Source organism: Osmerus eperlanus, chromosome 26, assembly GCF_963692335.1.
Source record: "Osmerus eperlanus chromosome 26, fOsmEpe2.1, whole genome shotgun sequence".
Taxonomy (NCBI): Eukaryota; Metazoa; Chordata; class Actinopteri; order Osmeriformes; family Osmeridae; genus Osmerus; species Osmerus eperlanus.
The window spans coordinates 9,322,191-9,339,484 of record NC_085043.1 but is presented as its reverse complement, the minus strand read 5'-3'; the positions used below and the strand labels follow the sequence as shown (position 1 = coordinate 9,339,484).

At 48.5% G+C, this 17,294-nt stretch overlaps 3 protein-coding genes across 7 annotated transcripts in view; 2 read left to right on the top strand and 1 right to left on the bottom strand.

Annotated features, from left to right (window-relative positions):
- tprb (translocated promoter region b, nuclear basket protein) overlaps positions 1 to 1,615 on the top strand; it is a 19,536-nt gene extending 17,921 nt beyond the window's left edge. For all 3 annotated transcript variants that reach the window (XM_062452856.1, XM_062452857.1, XM_062452855.1), the window contains exons 48-50: positions 1 to 76; positions 835 to 921; positions 1,191 to 1,615. The exon at positions 1 to 76 is cut by the window's left edge and continues 43 nt beyond it. In XM_062452856.1, coding sequence (XP_062308840.1) covers positions 1 to 76; positions 835 to 921; positions 1,191 to 1,240 — 213 coding nt within the window. In that variant the 3' untranslated portion in view covers positions 1,241 to 1,615. The remainder of the gene's footprint in view (positions 77 to 834; positions 922 to 1,190) is intronic.
- prg4b (proteoglycan 4b) lies at positions 1,048 to 8,168 on the bottom strand. Its single transcript, XM_062452270.1, has 15 exons — positions 7,971 to 8,168; positions 7,737 to 7,817; positions 7,269 to 7,385; positions 6,987 to 7,135; positions 6,690 to 6,837; positions 6,511 to 6,579; positions 5,942 to 6,001; positions 5,549 to 5,833; positions 4,337 to 5,155; positions 3,834 to 3,920; positions 3,432 to 3,568; positions 3,181 to 3,337; positions 2,944 to 3,051; positions 2,364 to 2,492; positions 1,048 to 1,761 (listed from the first exon to the last, which is right to left on the bottom strand). The coding sequence occupies exons 2-15, from the start codon at positions 7,801 to 7,803 to the stop codon at positions 1,649 to 1,651; spliced, it is 2,445 nt and encodes an 814-aa protein (XP_062308254.1). The 5' UTR covers positions 7,804 to 7,817; positions 7,971 to 8,168; the 3' UTR covers positions 1,048 to 1,648.
- An 856-nt stretch (positions 8,169 to 9,024) lies between these two features.
- scyl3 (SCY1-like, kinase-like 3) lies at positions 9,025 to 15,799 on the top strand. 3 transcript variants are annotated; one of them, XM_062452865.1, is made up of 14 exons: positions 9,025 to 9,273; positions 9,939 to 10,168; positions 10,411 to 10,596; positions 11,072 to 11,185; positions 11,333 to 11,389; positions 11,494 to 11,596; positions 12,013 to 12,124; positions 12,331 to 12,408; positions 12,551 to 12,690; positions 13,100 to 13,290; positions 13,442 to 13,613; positions 13,930 to 14,118; positions 14,205 to 14,971; positions 15,115 to 15,799. In XM_062452865.1, exons 2-14 carry the CDS (start codon positions 10,004 to 10,006, stop codon positions 15,175 to 15,177), a joined length of 2,337 nt encoding a protein of 778 aa, XP_062308849.1. In that variant the 5' UTR covers positions 9,025 to 9,273; positions 9,939 to 10,003; the 3' UTR covers positions 15,178 to 15,799. The 3 variants fall into 3 exon arrangements, with proteins under 3 accessions (XP_062308849.1, XP_062308848.1, XP_062308850.1); XM_062452864.1 differs by having other exon boundaries at positions 9,026 to 9,475; XM_062452866.1 differs by lacking the exon at positions 9,025 to 9,273 and adding an exon at positions 9,502 to 9,639.
- Positions 15,800 to 17,294: the final 1,495 nt, after the last annotated feature.

Sequence of the window (17,294 nt, the reverse complement as noted above, 5' to 3'; positions counted from 1 at the left end):
TCGGAGGAGCCCTTCCAGCCGTCAGACGATGCCAGCCTGCCCTCCACCAGCCAGCAGCCTTCCTCCAGCTCTGCAGGTGCTGGGAGACCCCCCTCCCTTCCACACTACACTACACACACTACACCCCCTCTCCCTCACCTCTCCCTCCACACTACACTACACACACTACACCCCCTCTCCCTCACCTCTCCTTCCACACTACACTACACACACTACACCCCCCCTCCCTCACCTCTCCCTCCCTTCCACACTACACTACACACACTACACCCCCCCTCCCTCACCTCTCCCTCCCTTCCACACTACACACACTACACCCCCCCTCCCTCACCTCTCCCTCCCTTCCACACTACACTACACACACTACACCCCCCCTCCCTCACCTCTCCCTCCCTTCCACACTACACTACACACACTACACCCCCTCTCCCTCACCTCTCCTTCCACACTACACTACACACACTACACCCCCCCTCCCTCACCTCTCCCTCCCTTCCACACTACACTACACACACTACACCCCCCCTCCCTCACCTCTCCCTTCCACACTACACTACACACACTACACCCCCTCTCCCTCACCTCTCCTTCCACACTACACTACACACACTACACCCCCCCTCCCTCACCTCTCCCTCCCTTCCACACTACACTACACACACTACACCCCCTCTCCCTCACCTCTCCCTCCCTTCCACACTACACTACACACACTACACCCCCCCTCCCTCACCTCTCCCTCCCTTCCACACTACACTACACACACTACACCCCCCCTCCCTCACCTCTCCCTCCACACCCCCCCTCCCTTCCTAACCTGTCCTCCACTCTCAGACCCCAGCAGCAGTAGCCAGCCCAGGGTGTCCAGACCCCCCAGACAGCTGCAGCGCTGGACTGACAACCGCGGGCGCACAAAGAGAGGTGGGACTCATACACACACAGTCACACGCACACACACAGTCACGCGCACACACACAGTCACACGCGCGCACACACAGTCTCACACACACACACGGCTCGTAAATTAATGATGCAAAAACCCCAAGATTCATACTTCTCATTATACATTTTTATTTAAATGAAGAATACAGAACATTAAAAAAGTCATCTGAAACACAGTGACACATGTATACAGGCACTGTACACTGGTACAGCGGGTTCTGATTTTTCTTGTCGTTTGGTTTCTCCAGGTCAGACGTTGCTGTCTCGAGGTGTCCATGGGAGACGATTCGCCAGATAAAGCACCAATCAGACACTTCAACATCATTCCTGTATTCGTGGCATTGTCATAGAAACAAAAGTCATCGAATATGACCCTAACAGTCGACTTTTAGTCTAGGAAGGCAGACGTCCTGAGCTATGTAGTGTACATATTTGAGATCAACAATATAGGAAATTGTGTTCTTCATAATGCCATCTCAAAATACTTTTTTAATCACTGGAGCAGTCTTGTATGGCCTCTGATTCTATGACGCTGGTTATCATTAGTCCCTATGATATGTGTGTGTGATCTCCTCGATCTGAATCCTAGGTTTTGTACTTGTAAGGTTTGCGAAAGCAGTTCTGGTGTAAGCCATTTGTTTTATGGACAATGCTAATAAAGTTTGGAAATCTGTGACAGTTTGTGGCACAAGTTTGTTTGGAGTTGTCAGACTGTCTTTGGACAGTTGAAGAAGTCCTTTGCTGAGTTCTTCTTTGGAGATATGCTCATGGGTGTAGCCAGAACAGGACGATCTTCCATCTTCACATTATAGTATTTGGCTAAGAAAAAAACACAACGAGGAGGGCAAAATAAGATATGAGTACAATATGCACAAAGTATTATCATTTGACTGGCAGATACGGGATAGATTTAGTCATGGTAGCATCTTGGCAGAGAGGTGAGATTCAGAGTTCCTGTTGATGTTTCTTTAGTGACAGAATGACTAGACGTTGTCAAGCTTGTGTTTTCTCGACCACTCAGACAGATGAGTCACCCCAGCCTGGACACATGTTTCTGGTCAGACATGACGTGTGTGAGAGGTTAACGCGTGTCTCCTAACTGCAGACAGGTGCAGGGACTAGCTGACGGGCAGGGGTTGGGGTTTTTTACTGGAGATGTGATGCAGGGCTACGCCCTTCTGTTGCCCTTCTCTATGGCAGCCTTTCTCAACCCTGGTCCTCAGGGACCCCCTGCACTGCACGTTCTAGAAGTTTCCCAGCTCCCGGACGCCTGATTCATTATGAATGGGTCGTTAACAAACTCGGAAAAAGCCTGATAACGACCCATTCAGTTGGAGCAGGAAGGTCACGAGGACGAGGGCTGGGAAAGGGCTGCTCCGCGGTGAGAGCCGGGTCAGGAACGTGTGGATGTGTGTTCTTACACCGTGAGAAGACGTAGTAGCTGTAGCCCTCGGCTAAGCGGCGATTGGGGATGGACACGGCGGAGGTCACGGTCGAGGGGAAGCCCTTCCAGGTCACACGGATGTTGATGGCCGGCCCCAGAGGAGAAGCTGGATGGGTACGAACAAAAACATCGACATTCACTCTTTTTTAGTAGCTTACATCATCTGGTATTAGTGTCCTGTCAGTTGATAATACTGTGTTAGTTCTTACATTTACATTTAGTCATTTAGCAGACGCTCTTATCCAGAGCGACTTACAGTAAGTACAGGGACATTCTCCCCTGAGGCAAGTAGGGTGAAGTGCCTTGCCCAAGGACACAGCGTAATTTGGCATGGCCGGGAATCGAACTGGCAACCTTCAGATTTCTAGCCCACTTCCCTAACCACTCAGCCACCTGACTCCCTGTTCTTCCAGTACATCGAGTACACACACCCACATAAAGAGGGGGACGGTTGTTTGTAACATGTTTGTTTTAGTGCATCATCTGTTTATACGCTGTGAACCTTGCTCTGTATTCCATCCCCCTCCCCCAGAGGTTGAAACGGGAGGATTTATTACCTGCTTGTCTGGCAACCCGGTTGCGTGCCGTGTACACAGCATAGTGGACCTTCTTCCCACAGGTTGGACTGGTGCCCTGCTTATAAGAATACCTTTGGACCAATCCCCCTGGAAGAGCCAATCACATGAGAGTTGTCAAGTGACACACAAACAAACGACTCGTACTTGCTATACAACCCGAATCAATACTGTGGTTGGATGTATCCTAACACACCAACCACTGCTCAGCTCTCTTACCGCTTTTGAAAAAGTAAACAGCTTCTCCTCTCCTGCGGTACTCAGGCACCGATAGGGCAGCGGTGATCTGGCCTTGAAGCCCGTCGAAGCCCGTGCTGACCAGCTTAGGGTATCCTTGGTCCACCATGCCGTTCTCAAACCTCCAGTACTGAGGTCCCTGGACGAGATTCCAAGACACGCACACATCGCTTAGCTCAGGACACAAGCCAGCTACCATTCGAGTAGGTTTCTGTGAGAACGGGGGTGTTTACCTTCAGGATGTAGGTCTTGCCTTGGCAGTTGCAGCGCGTGAAGACTGTGTCGATGGGAGAGGGGACACCCCACACGTCTGTGATCCCTCGGGCTGGACCTGGGTTTCTGAAGCTGTCCAGCACCCAGAAATAGTGTCCTGACAAGAACCAGAACAGTACTGTCACCCATCCTCGTCATCTATAGCATCCTCAATTTGTCTTTTGACACTGTAGTGCAACAACACATTTTTAAATAACTCCCTCAACTAAAAAAAAATATATTATCGGAAAAACTGTTTCCCTGTTCTGTTGGGAGAATCTTCATTCCTGTGGACATTCTAAGATGAGGAACATGTTCTAAGGTGCGAAGCTGGGTGGAACCGTCTGGAAGGTTGGGGCTAGCGTCTGGCATTGGCCACTGACCTCGGAACACCACGATGGTGCCGTTCCTCAGCGTGGTGGTGGCACCTGCCGGGCGTCCGGTGCAGAGGTTGGTGTTGTTGTTGTCATCTGGAAATAAGGAACGCGTTATGGGAGATGTGCGTGAGCAGGGAGCAGAGGAGGGGCATGGAAAACTGGGGATTGAAGCCAGACTTGAACCGGTTTGGGTGTGAACTGGGATAATGATTTTCCAATGCTTCCCATCAATTTGTTTAGCTTTTTGAAGGAGCTTTGAAGGAGTGATCCCCCCCCCCTTTTAAACAAACTGCCTGGCTTGTTATGGTGTGAGTAAACCAACACTTCTGACAGTTAACACACTGCAGTCTTTCTTGAGAAGAGATTTTCATAGTCACAAAAACCAAAGCTAAATGTCTGGCAAATTCATATACTGCTCAGTAGTAAAACAGAAGGGAAAAAAATAACAGCTTTGAAAACTTTAAGACTACTTTTGGTATGAAAGGAAGACTGGGAATGCGTGGTCCTACCTGACTGGTAATCTCTGGGGTTATATGTGCCCAGAGCCTGTGCGAGGTCAGAGCTGGGCTTGGTTGGTTTGGGCTTTGGTTTTGAGGTGGGTTTGGTTGGGGCTGGTTTGGTTGGGGCTGGTTTGGTTGGGGCTGGTTTGGCTGGGGTTGGTTTGGCTGGGGTTGGTGTGAGCTTCATGCGGTCTGTGGAAGTTTCCTCTACAGCTGCATCATCCTCTTCCTTTACCGAGGTTGCCGGTGTTGGATTCATGGATTCTTCTTGAGCTTTGGGGTCAGAAATATCAGAGATGTCACCTTCAGCCTCTGAACTGGGTTTAGGCTCAGGGTCGTCCTCAGACACTGGAGTGCTGGAGGTTCCCTTGGAAACCTGAGGTTCAGAGGGAGAGACGATTGTGGCTGTCGAGGCATCGTTTGAGGCGTCCTGCTCTGAGGCCGGGGTGGTAGCCTCAGGGACAAGCGGGTTGGTGGAGGGGGCGGTGCTGTCTGGAGAAGCAGGGGTAGGCTCTGAGTCGTCTGGGGACGGTGGGTTCTTGGTGGGGCCTGCAGAGGTTGGTGGAGAGGCTGTGGTGGTGGTCAGGTCACCTGCACTTTCTGGGTCGGGCACAGGGCTCTCAGAGCCATTAGTAAGAGATTCGTTGTCCACATCCTGGGTCTCAGGCTGTGGTTCGCCCTGTCCGTCAGGCTGGGCGTCGCTCTCGGCAGGGGAAGTCGTCTGGGCCTCTGAGCTGGGCTGAGCGGAGGGGGATCCAGGGAGAGTGGGCTCAGGCGTGGGTGGGCTCGGACTGGAATCAGGCTGTCCCTCGAGATCACTGGGAGAGTCTGGGAGACGGACAAACATGACGTGAGACGGTGTTACATTTGACGTCAATCCAATTAGACAGAGGTGGATCCCCAAAGGAGACTTTTCACTTCACATTAAGATGACCTTAACCCTTGCGTTATCTTCGGGTCATTCTGACCCATTAGTTATTGTGACCCACCGTCGTATTGCGACAAATTTACCATGTACAAAAACAAAGTGAAGCCTTTTCTTTTAACCGTTGGGCTGTCTCAGACCCCCCACATTGCAAAGGTTAAAAGAAAATTATTTTTATTTGTTTTTGTATTGGGTAAAATTGGGTAAACACAACGATGGTTCGTTATGAACCTTTGGGTCATGTGACCCGAAGGCAGCACAAGGGTTAAGAGGTCAAATGTCTCAGTCACACACACCTGCTTCACCGCCGGGGACGGTCTGTGTGGGAGGACCGTCGGAGGGACCGGTGTCTCCCTCCTGGTCCCCAGGGAGGGCTGTGTCGGTGTCCTCTGCAGTGGCTTCTTGCTCAGGGTCATCCTGACTGTCAACCGAGGCGGTGGTCAGGGTCATGGAGGGGTCAGAGGGCACAGGCTCAGGCAGGTCAGAGAGGGAGGGTTCGTATCCACTAGAGGCTTCTGGGATAGGGGGGACCTCCAGCCCTGTGTCGGTAGGGATGTTTGGGTAGGTCTCACCTATCACATCTGTCATAGAAGGGATGAGGGGAAGGAGAGAGAACATGATTATTACTATTACCTTTGACTGTGTGACATGCTGTTGTTGAAAACACTGTTTAAAACGACCTGTCTCACCGTCATAGGGATCCTGTGGGGATTCTGGGGTTAGTGGACTGAATTCACTCTCAGGTAAATCTGAAAATTAAAATCACACAGTTCAGTCATACAAAACCAGCCTACATTTTGAACTGACCTTTAAGTTACAAGTCCCTCAAAACATGCTCTCATTCGTGTCATTCATGCTTCTCCTCTCGTCTTTGGTTTCTGTGCCTGTTGTGCAACTTCACAGTCCACTTATAATGACATTATTTCCCTTTATTTTTCTTGGTCAGAGGAGCTGGGACAGAGCCCTTGGCCCTCGAAGAGGAAACTTGGACACAACTGACTCAAAACCCATGAGCCACAGAGCAACAGCCAACTCAAAACTTCTTGACGTCACACTCTCAAAAACGTCCCTCACTGATTAGGCCCATTTTAAACCGGATTATCCAGGACGTCCTGTTTAAACCGTCAAGGGACAGTTATGACTTGACGTTTCATTGTAATGCTGTGTTAAGGCTCTATACGGATGAGCAACTAATGAATAAACAATCGAATAAACCTACCTAGTAAGTAACTATTTAATACTACATAGAGATCCTTACCTTGGTCCTCTTCCAAGTCGCTGTTGATGGGAGTCTCCTCCGGCTGTTCGGCTGGTTGAGTCTGAAAATCTGCAGAATTGTTGGATGTAAAACAACATGAGTTTTCTACCTCCTATGTAACCGTTTCCTACGTAGCTAAAAGCTGCCGTCTCTGATGGCTATTGCGTCGTAAATGATACCTGTTGGTTTGTTATCGTTTACGTTATCGCATGAACTAGTCTTCGCTGGTGTACTGGCTGGTCCTTTGCTTGATTCTGTGGTAGTTACCAAAACAGAGATGAGTGAACGATAAACTGATGCTTTCATGCAGCTGCCTTGCGTGCACATCTACATGCATATAACCTAAATAGCATGCCTTCATGCTTGACCACGAAGAATCTAATTCAAACCACAAAACAGGACTAGACTAACCACTAGGCCTACATGCTTTTTTTTATACATAAATAAAATACCATTAAAATGTTTTATTTCATGAAACCGTGAGGGGACCAATGGGGGGGCTTGCCTGGATCACAGTTGTTCTTGAAGTCTGGGCAGCACTGGTTGTACTGCTGACAGTCAGCATCACAGGTACAACCTCTGCCTCTCTTGAACGGCTCTCCACAACGTCCTTTGCATGAGTCCTCTGTCAGACAAGTAATACAACCGTCAGTATCACTGTATTAGGTTGTCTGTCATCTTTCTATGACAGAGACAGGTGTGAGGTGCCACACCAATAGCCTCATGGGAAGGAATGGAACGTTGAGCAAGGGCCTTACTGGTGGTGCACTGGGATATGTAGTCTTTACAGCACTCGTCGTGAACTACACATTCGTAGTCACAGTGGCACAGAAAACCTCTGTAGTATTCCTCTCCGCATCTTCCACTGCAGCTTGCTACAGATTACAAATCACAAAGCAGAAGGCATGGGAAAACACCGCTCAAAGACACAGTAAAGCATCAGTGTCATTTTCAACAATGATTCCTGTTTTTCCACTCAAATTATTTAACCCGAACAAGAGAACAAGTGACCAGTGGTAAATATTCTCACTTTCCTAGTTAATCATTTGTGATTGGGTCAACAAATCTGCGCAGGGACAATCAGTACGGACGGGCTCATGCATTTCTTGAAACTAGGATCGAACATCAAGGATCTCCGAGGCTGATTGCTGGCCTTTGCTAAGTAGTTAACGCATAACAGTTTTTCATTGAAAGACTCAAGTTTGGCTGTATATGCGTATACTCACACTGAGCGACACTTGATGGTACGGCACAGGTCAGTAGAAGTATGACAGAAAGCACTGAGACAGTCATCTTCACTTATGAACCTGAACAGAAGGACAAACAAGGGGAAAATATGACAATGCAATTGAGTGTAACTATACAATCATTAATTACTAACGATGGCTAAGTGTCTGCAAAACAAAGCATAGAATATGTTGAACGGATCAGTTTGACAAAAGGTGATCTCCTCATCTTACCTTGAGAGAGAAAATCCCTGTCCAAATCGTCTTGAATCTTTAGAAAACTGGATGTATGCTTTTATAAGGAGTGTGTTTGTATTGAGAAATGTTTCCAGTTTATCAGCGGTCCAGTCCAATTAGGTGATCTCGGAAACGTCCTCCTACGCTCTTGGGTGGCAACGATGGACTGCACATTCGCCCCCTCACATTTTTAAGAACTTCCGAACTCACTCGTTTTAGTTTTTTTGTGCCAAGTCATGACATCAGACCGTAGAAACAAATTCCACTTTTTTCTCTGACATTTAAATTTGGGAGCCGAATCGTAAGATTTGTATTAACCGTAAAGCGGATTTCATCTATGATTTTTTTTCGATTTTACTTTGACAGGTGTCGTGCCAAGGCACTTATCCCCGCCAGGATTTGTATCCCCTGGCCGCGGGAGCGCTCGTGCATTGAGAGAAGCGGAGTTTAACCGCTGCACTTCGAATTCACATGGAACAAATAGCGACGTGGAAGACTCGACAGGGTTTTCCATAGTAACAAGGGACTCATTTATCTACATAAATATGTTTATTTGTCTGTTACATTACGTTATTTTCGTGTTCTTTTGGTCACAATGAACAACCTGAGATAATATGGAAATGTATACTCTTTTCTAGAAAAAGTTACAGAGGGGATACACATTATTTAAGGTGAAAAAACGGCCTGATATAATTTGTATCCCCTCTTTTGCTAGAATAGAGCAGTTTGGAGAAGCGTTTTGTTGTTTTGGAAGACCGAAAACCAAATTAACAAAGGACTGGTGCGCAGCTTAGAATAAACTCACATGCACCCTGTCATTAAAGATGTTTGGAATTGTAGTTGTGACAGTTTGTCTGACCCAGATATGGAAACATTTGACGTCCATGTTGCCCTTCTGTAGACCATTAAAATGATTATGCCCTATAAAGTATCCCACCTGAACTTAGTTAAAGGTTGTATGGTTATTGGAGGTCTACGTTTGGGTCACTGATAGCCTGAATGGGCGAATATATTTCACAGAGGGGAGGTGGCAGAACTTAGAAATTAGATAGCTGTATGAATGGCTATTAAATCGTCACATTTACAAACACAACAGTCCATAACTGTTCATCTAACTCATAAGTGTAGTTACTTGTTAATATATCATTTATATCTAGGCAGTGCTTGTCTGTTACAGCTCTGATGCTCCCATTTGGCGTCAATAGTTTCGTCTGATATGACAGGAAGAGCCGGTGTTTACAGATTCTAATGCAGGAAGCAATTTCTTTGGTCCACGTTAGCAGTCAACACTCGCGGCAAAGTAGGTGGATGGCCAACACATTTTTTATTTGGGGATTGTAGGCCTTGTATTTACTGACATGACAACTTCTAGTCGTACCGACTACCAAATGCAATGGTTACTTTTAGCGAAGCTTTCAGGGTAGCATTGCCAGCTAGCTAGCCTAGCAGCAATAGCAATCTAGAAGAAGTGCCTCTTGAGTCATCCAAATCAACAGTCACAGGTAACACACGTAGTGCTAGCTTGCTATCTGACTTAGCTAGCGAGGCTAACAATACTTTGGTCATATATGAAATATGATACACTGCCACTTTCTATACTCGAGCATAACTAACCAGCTGGGAGAACTGACTTACTAGCGCTAAGCAAGAGCTTGACAACACGAAGGTGGATGCAAGGAATCACGTTATATTACGATGCATGTAATTAGCTAGCTGACTAGCAACACTGACGATGTTGGCTTGATTAGCTGTTTGTGATGTTATTCAGCCTTCAGATGCTTAACTTATGTTAGGCTATTTAGCTATGCCAAGGTTAGCTTCCTTGTGCAATTACTGAATTATTATAAATAACCCACTTTTGTTTTCACTTGGCAATATAGAGCAAACAGCAATGTTTTCCTCATTCATTCACGCATGCTTGTGCGCCTGTTTACTCAAACATGCAATTTCATCATCCCTGTGTAGTGTGATCGCCAGACCCAACGGTCTCTCGGCTGGACAAACCGCTTCTGCAGCGTGAGCGAACGACCATGGGTTCGGAGAGCAGCGCTTTGCGGAGCTGCATCTTGGAGGAACCGCTCCTGACCCGGCCCTCGGGGCTGACCATGTACTCCGCCGTGCTTCAGGATGGAAAGCCAACGTCTGTGTTTGTTTACAAGCAGGGAAATGAAGACAAGGTCAACAAAGCTGCTAAAGTAAGTTAAGTTGTTACGTTGCAATGATCATCATCCTATCTCTGGCCCACTGAGTCTGTGTTGCCTTCTGGTATGAAATTCACTATATAAATAAAGATTGATTGATTCAAAATACTCAATGATTGTCATCAGGATGTGTGTTATGGACATTCTCAGTTATACACTGCACCCACCTCCTAACCCCGCCCCCCTCTTAACCCCGCCCCCCTCCTAACCCCGCCCCCTGTCTCCGTGGCTCGCAGCACCTGAAGACGCTGAGACACCCGTGTCTCCTGCGCTTCCTGTCATGCTCAGTGCAGGACGGGGGCATCCACCTGGTGACTGAGCGCGTGCAGCCTCTGGAGCTGCTGCTGAACAGTCTCTCCCCTGAGGAGGTCTGCGCCGGCATCTACGACCTCCTGCAGGCCCTGGTCTTCCTGCACGAGAGGGTAGGAGTGCTCACACAAAACACAAACTCACACACACACTCACACACACTCTCACACAGACTCACACACACTCTCACACACACTCTCACACAGACTCACACACACTCTCACACACACTCTCACACAGACTCACACACACTCTCACACACACTCTCACACAGACTCACACACACTCTCACACACACTCTCACACAGACTCACACACACACACATACACTCACACACACTCTCACACAGACTCACACACACGCATACACTCACACACACACTCTCACACACACTCTCACACACACATACACTCACACACATTCCACAGTGGAGCAGAGAAACATCAGAGTGATAAGTCAGTTTCAAGACTATGTACCGATAGACGAGCATGCACCCAGATCACCCATTGCGCGGTGTTCCTTATCCACGCGTTCGCTTCACGTTGTCGATGACGATTGACTCTGACCTCTCGTCTCGCCCCCCGCAGGGTAAATCGAGTCACAACAACGTGTGCCTGTCGTCCGTGTTCGTCAGCGAGGACGGCCACTGGAAGCTGGGAGGGATGGAGACAGTCTGCCAGTTCTCTGAGGCCACGCCTGAGGTGTCTGGAGTTCACCTGAGAGACCAGCTTCCACAACTGTGTTTATACTGCCCATACACAAAATAGGATAGGAATATGTTTATTGACGATTGATGGCTTGAAAAAATGAATCTAGTATGTGACGTTTTTTAATTTTTCCCTCGTCAGTTTCTCAAAAGCATTCAGAATGTAAGAGAGGCGAGCACAGTTCCTCCAGAAGAGAGGGTGAGAGGAACATAATCATAAGAGTCATAATCATACATATTCAGTGTTTTGCGGTACGTAATAATGACCCGCGGACGTTGAGAGTGGACTTCTGTTGGCTGCAGGTGGAGGGGTTCCGGATGCTGCCCGATAAGCACGCCCACTCGCGAGACTGCTTCTCATTTGGGACGCTGGTGGAAACGCTCCTTCCTGTCCTGAATGGTTACGGTGAGTACAGCAGGCTTTCTAGTCTTCCGTCCTTTGGACGGGTCTCTTCATTCTCACCACAGAGGGGTTGAAGGGTAGCTAGCTGTTTGTCTTTTGTTAATGGAATCTTAAGAGTTGCCTTTCGTCGGAGCGTGTAGCTTTGCCACAGCGGCCTGAGTCTGAATGTGGCCCAGGCACCTTTGCTGCATGTCTTCTCCCTGCCCTCCTGTCTACCTTGAACTGTCTCTATCCAATAAACAAATAACCCTAACCCCAAAATATAAAAAATACAGTTGCCTTTCCTCTTCATTTATTGTCCCCTTTTCCTCTCTCTCGCTCTCTCTCTCTCTCTCTCTCTCTCTCTCTCTCTGTCTCTGTCTCTGTCTCTCTCTGTCTCTCCGTCTCCCTCTCTCTGTCTCTCGTTGACCCTGGCTCAGTCTCCGAGGAGCTGTCAGAGAGTCTGAAGAGAACCCTGCAGGTTGGCTTGTTGACCTCTGACCCCTTGTCTCGGCCCCCCCTCAGTTCTCTGCTGACTCACGACTTCTTCAGGTTGGTGGAGTCATGTTGCTCCTGTCTCTACAGAGAATGAAACACTTGTGAGATCTAGACAGTGTAGATCTAGACAGTGTAGATCTAAATATGTCATATGTTGTGAGTAAGGGAGTGAATGTTTAGATGTTTTTATGGAATTGTTGTTTCTTATTTCTATCATTGTTCTATCACTGTAACATAATTTTTGCTACTTTTTACTACAGGAATGACTTTCTGGAGGTCATGAACTTTCTAAAGAGCCTGACCCTAAAAATGGAGGATGAAAAAAACGAATTCTTTAAGTAAGTTTATATAATCTCCAGAAAGAGCCAGAAGACCTGTGTTTGAATAAAAATAAACCCCCAGAAGTTTGTGTAAATATGTACAGAATCACCACATATTGAAGACGTGTGTCCTAAAACAGATGGTGGCGTGTGTTTGTAGGTTTCTGTTAGACAGGGTACAGAACCTTCCAGAGGAGCTGCTCGCCTCACGCCTGGTCCCTAAACTCCTCAACTCTCTGGTGTTTGCTGAACCCACAGCTGTCAAGAGCTTCCTGCCTCACCTCTTCAAGCCAAAGAAAGGTACGGCCAAATCACTGTCACCCGTCTGGTCAGTGTGCGGCACGACCGGTCAACCGACATTTTCTGCTGATGTTCAGAAGATTCATCATTCTACTTTATAGCGTGTATCTTTTTTTTCCTGCCTTCCTAAACACGAGTCTACAGGTACCTGACTAAATGTTTATCTCTCTCTCTCTTTCTCTCTGTCTCTCTCTCTCTTTCTCTCTCTCTCTCTCTCTCTCTCTCTCTCTCTCTCTCTCTCTCTCTCTCTCTCTCTCTCTCTCTCTCTCTCTCTCTCTGTGTCTCTCTCTCTCTCTCTCTCTCTCTCTCTCTCTCTCTCTCTCTCTCTCTCTCTCTGTATGTCTCTCTGTCTCTCTCTCTCTCTCTCTCTCTCTCTCTGTGTGTGTGTCTCTCTCTCTCTCTCTCCCAGACTCAGGCGGAGGGGAGGGCAGTGAGGAGTGCCTCCTGTCGGTGTCTCTCTACCGGCAGCATGTGATCCCTCAGCTCCTCAGGCTCTTCAAGGTGAACGAGGAGCACGTGCGCTTCGTGCTGCTGGCTCACGTGCACGTCTACGCCCAGTTCTTCACCCAGGACGAGCTCAAGAACCAAATCCTACCTCAGGTTTGCTGGCTCGGAACCTTGCGCTAACTGTCATGCTTTCAGCAAGCCACAGCAGAAAAACACACATTTATAATGAGTTAGTTATATTAGTTATATATTGTTATAATATATACAAAAAAAAGTAAAAATACTGAGTTATTTTTCTCCTCAGATTTTACTGGGGATGAGGGACACCAACGATGCCCTGGTTGCCATGACGCTCCAGAGTCTGGCTGTGCTGGTGCCGTTGCTAGGGGCGCAGGTGGTGGTAGGCGGAGAGAGGACCAAGGTGTTCAAACGCACCTCGCCCAACTTCAGCAAGTCAACCGAGGTCACCCCAGAGAGTAAGACCCACAACATGAACCGAGGAGCCACTGAGTCGAGTCTGAAAGTGCTGTTAAAAAACAAGATTTCTAATCTGTTTATTTTCATGCTCTCATGCATCATCTGTTTGCTTAACCCTTGTGAACCTTCGGGTCATTGTGACCCATCGTCGTGTTGCGACAACTTTACCTAATACAAAAATAAAGTGAAGCATTTTCTTTTAACCGTCGCGCTGTGGGGGGGTCTGAGACAGTGCGACGGTTAAAAGAAAATGCTTCACTTTATTTTTGTATTAGGAAACACAAAAATAAACGCCCCCCTCCTTCCCTCCCCCAGCTTCCCCTGTCCACATCGTGGGGGGCTCCTCCCCCAAGGTGGCCCAGCCCCCCAAGGTGGCTCAGCCCCCCAAGGTTCTGAGTATGTTCCCCAAACCGTTGGGGGGAGGTGGGCTGGTTCTGGGGGCCATAGACAGCCTGCAAGGGCCTGGAGAGATCCCCAGGAGGTACCCTCCGGCTGGACGATCTGGTAAGGAACCGACCTGACACACAGTCTGACGTCATGCCTGAATGAATATAGCTAATGGGGAAGTATGACTTTTTTTTTGGTTTTAGCCGTGAGTAAGGAGATGTCTCTGCCTCTGAACGGGTTCACCCCGAACAACAAGGCCGAGTACAGCCCAGAGCAGCAGGAGAGGGCAGGGGGCCAGGGGGAGGACTGGCCGGACTGGAGCGACACGGAGGAGGGGGAGAGCCGGGACAGGGTCCAGATCCACATCCAGGCCTCGGAACGACCAGCGAGTCCCAGCTCGGGGGCCCCCCTCTCCCCCCAGGAGGAGCAGGAGCCCTGGGATGACTTTGAGGACCCGGAGCCGGGCTCTGACTTCTCCCCCGCCACCCCCGACCCCGTCGTCCTGCGACCGCCCGCAGGGGGTGCCGTCGCCCCCCAGAAGCCAGCCCCGGAACACCCCAGGACGTCCTCCAAACCCCTCAAGCTGAGCCCCCGCTCCCCCGCTGAGAGGAAGCCCACCTCCTGGGACAACGGGTGGGACCAGGAGGGGGACGCCGGCGACCCGCCTCCCTCACAGCGCAAGCCCCTCGCCAGGCGCCGGGGGAACAAGGGGGCGGACGGCCTGGGGAAGGAGTTCACCATCGAGGTGAAGAAGAAACCGGAGAGGGACCCCGAGCTGGACTTCTTCGCGGACATGGAGCCCGATATCCAGCTGTCGTCCCCGACCCTGGTGCTGCCTGGGGAGCACAGCACAGGACACCCTGGACTGTGTACAGCCGCGCCCTCGGCGCACGCTGAGCCTGGAGAGACCTGCCCCTCCGTAGACGCTCTCAAACTCACCGCCAAGTTTGCGGCTGCTGACACGACGGAGGTACCTGTGTGTAGAACATAAGTGATGACGGAATCGTTCGAACTTAGGGGCTGAAATTGTAATTACGTTTTAAGTATTCTTATGCAGACCTGCCTTTTTCAATTCTGAAGTGTTTATTTGTGTCCTTTTTGTCCTTCTTGCAGACGGAGGTGGGAGGATGGGGGGATGGAGAAGACCTTAACTGGGAGGATGAAAACGCCTGGTGATGAACGGCAGTACACACAGCCCATGGTGCACACAGGCAACGCCCTGGACATGTCTCTCTATTGGACCGGTTTTCTCAGCCAATCGGAGAACTGGAATCCTCTCCATCTGCACAAGGACATTCATGGGCATTCTAAACAAGGAGTCATGTAGATAGTGCTTATCATGAAACTGTGATGGGAAACGGTTCATTTTACCTTTGGGATTTCACTCACTTGTGACGATTTTCAGATGTCCTGTATCAATGTCCTCGTTAATGAAGGACCCATGTTTATGATATTTTGCTTTTCTACAGACTTTGGGTTGTCCCTCTTACTGAAACGTAGACTGGGAAATTGTAGACTTTTCTTTTAGAACTTTGCCAAAATCTCATCGAAAACGAACGGACGATGGACTAAGACACTAAACGTAGGTGAATTACTGTACTTCAACTTTCCTTATCAGGATTTCCTTAGGTTTGTTGTGCCATATCAGAGCCCTACATTTCACCACTTGCGTTACCATGGGGACAAACGATGGGATTTCTACAGACTCGGCACTTTGAATGAATGTGAAATAGAGAATGACAGATGTAATTTATTTATATCTTTCTGGTTGCTGGCAGAATAAAAAGGTTTTACGGTTTTGTCTTGCGACCCAGTTTCATCTGTCAGACCTGTGACATGTTGTTCGAGACCCAGACATTTCATTACTGTCTGACCACACCAGTAACAACTTCTGAGGGCAATTAACTCGGCATGGATGCTGTTCCTGCCAGGAACATTAAACCTCTATCAAATAGTTTTTATAAATGTGTGTTAAGAGCATTTGGCTGCCCACTTCAAAGATATATTCTTAACATAATTTTTTTTGACAGTGACAAGAAATATTTGCACACAGCTGGATTTGAACCCAGGCCCTTGTTTTGTCAGGTGCATTTACTTATCCATTGGGCTACTGGGGTAGTCTTGCTTAGTCATTTTTTCCCCCAGAATTCACCTCTTCAAAAACTACAACACCTGAAAGATATATTTTCAACATGTTCAAGTTTAGTTGTGGCTCAGATAGCTCAATGGATAAGAGTGTGAAGCTTGTGATCTGAGTGCTTGATTCAAGTCCTGGGTTCAAACCCCACTGGTGGAACTTCTGAAATTCCTGTGAAATTTGGAAGAAGCAGAGGTATTTTGTTACATGAAATATCTTTATAAATGCCGACTTAACTTAAAATATTGTTTTTCCCCCTGGCACGCTTTCCTGCTTTTATTCAAGTATGATGGGAATCCCTCCCTGGGGCACACCTTCCTGCTGAGCAGGAAGCAAGATGGGAAATCCCTCCCTGGCACATGGGGGTGTGATGGGGGTTGGGGGTGTGTGTGCTAGACCCCTGGTGGGGGATTGGGGACCTTGCATGTTGTGCCCCTGGTGAGTCCCTTCCTGGCATGCAGGAGGTTGGGGACCTTGAGTGCTTGGCCCTCTGGTGGGGGATTGGGGAGTTTGTGTGCACTATCCCTGGGGACCTTGTGTGCTGGGGCCCCTGGAGGTGGGTTAGGGACCTTGCATGTCAGGGCTGCAGGAGATTGGTGTGGGTGCTTGCATGGTGGGCCCTGCCTGAGCTGGGATTCGATGCTGGGCTGCCAGGTGGCTTTGTGACCCACATTCTTATCCACTAGGCCACCGGGGCCCCACTTCCCCCTACCTGGAAAATTCACGTTTGTCTTTAAAAAAGCCCCCTTTTAAGGGATGAAAGAGATCAATGTTGTTCAGGTTGTGATGGGGCCTCAGTGGCTGAATGGTTAAGCATGTGCGTCATGAAAACTGAGATTCACTACAGGGCCTGGGATCAAGTCCCCGTCTTTATCTGCCCCAGATGGAGTAGAAATGTTATGTTAAAAGCACTTTACTTTAAATATGAATTTGCTTCATGTTTTATTTGACAGTGGTCAGGTTTTTCCTAGTAAAACCCAACTCATTAGTGCAGTGGTTTTCAACCCTGGTCTTCAGGGAACTTCTGTCCTGCATGTTATAGATGTTTCCCTGCTTCAACACACCTGATTCAAATGAATGGGTCGTTATCTAACTCTGCAGAAGCCTGGTAACGACCATTCATTTGACTCAGGTGTGTTGAAGCAGGGAAACATCT

Excerpts from the sequence above, each read along its gene's own strand:
- prg4b (XM_062452270.1), bottom strand. The coding sequence starts at position 7,803 with ATGACTGTCTCAGTGCTTTCTGTCATACTTCTACTGACCTGTGCCGTA. Across the intron at positions 6,838-6,986 it reads CCCATTGGTCCCCTCACGGT|ATGTGCACGCAAGGCAGCTG; the intron begins TTCATGAAATAA and ends ATATGCATGTAG. Across the intron at positions 5,834-5,941 it reads CCCACAGGATCCCTATGACG|ATGTGATAGGTGAGACCTAC; the intron begins GTGAGACAGGTC and ends CTTCTATGACAG.
- scyl3 (XM_062452865.1), top strand. The coding sequence starts at position 10,004 with ATGGGTTCGGAGAGCAGCGCTTTGCGGAGCTGCATCTTGGAGGAACCG. Across the intron at positions 10,169-10,410 it reads AGGTCAACAAAGCTGCTAAA|CACCTGAAGACGCTGAGACA; the intron begins GTAAGTTAAGTT and ends CGTGGCTCGCAG. Across the intron at positions 14,119-14,204 it reads CCCTCCGGCTGGACGATCTG|CCGTGAGTAAGGAGATGTCT; the intron begins GTAAGGAACCGA and ends TTTTGGTTTTAG.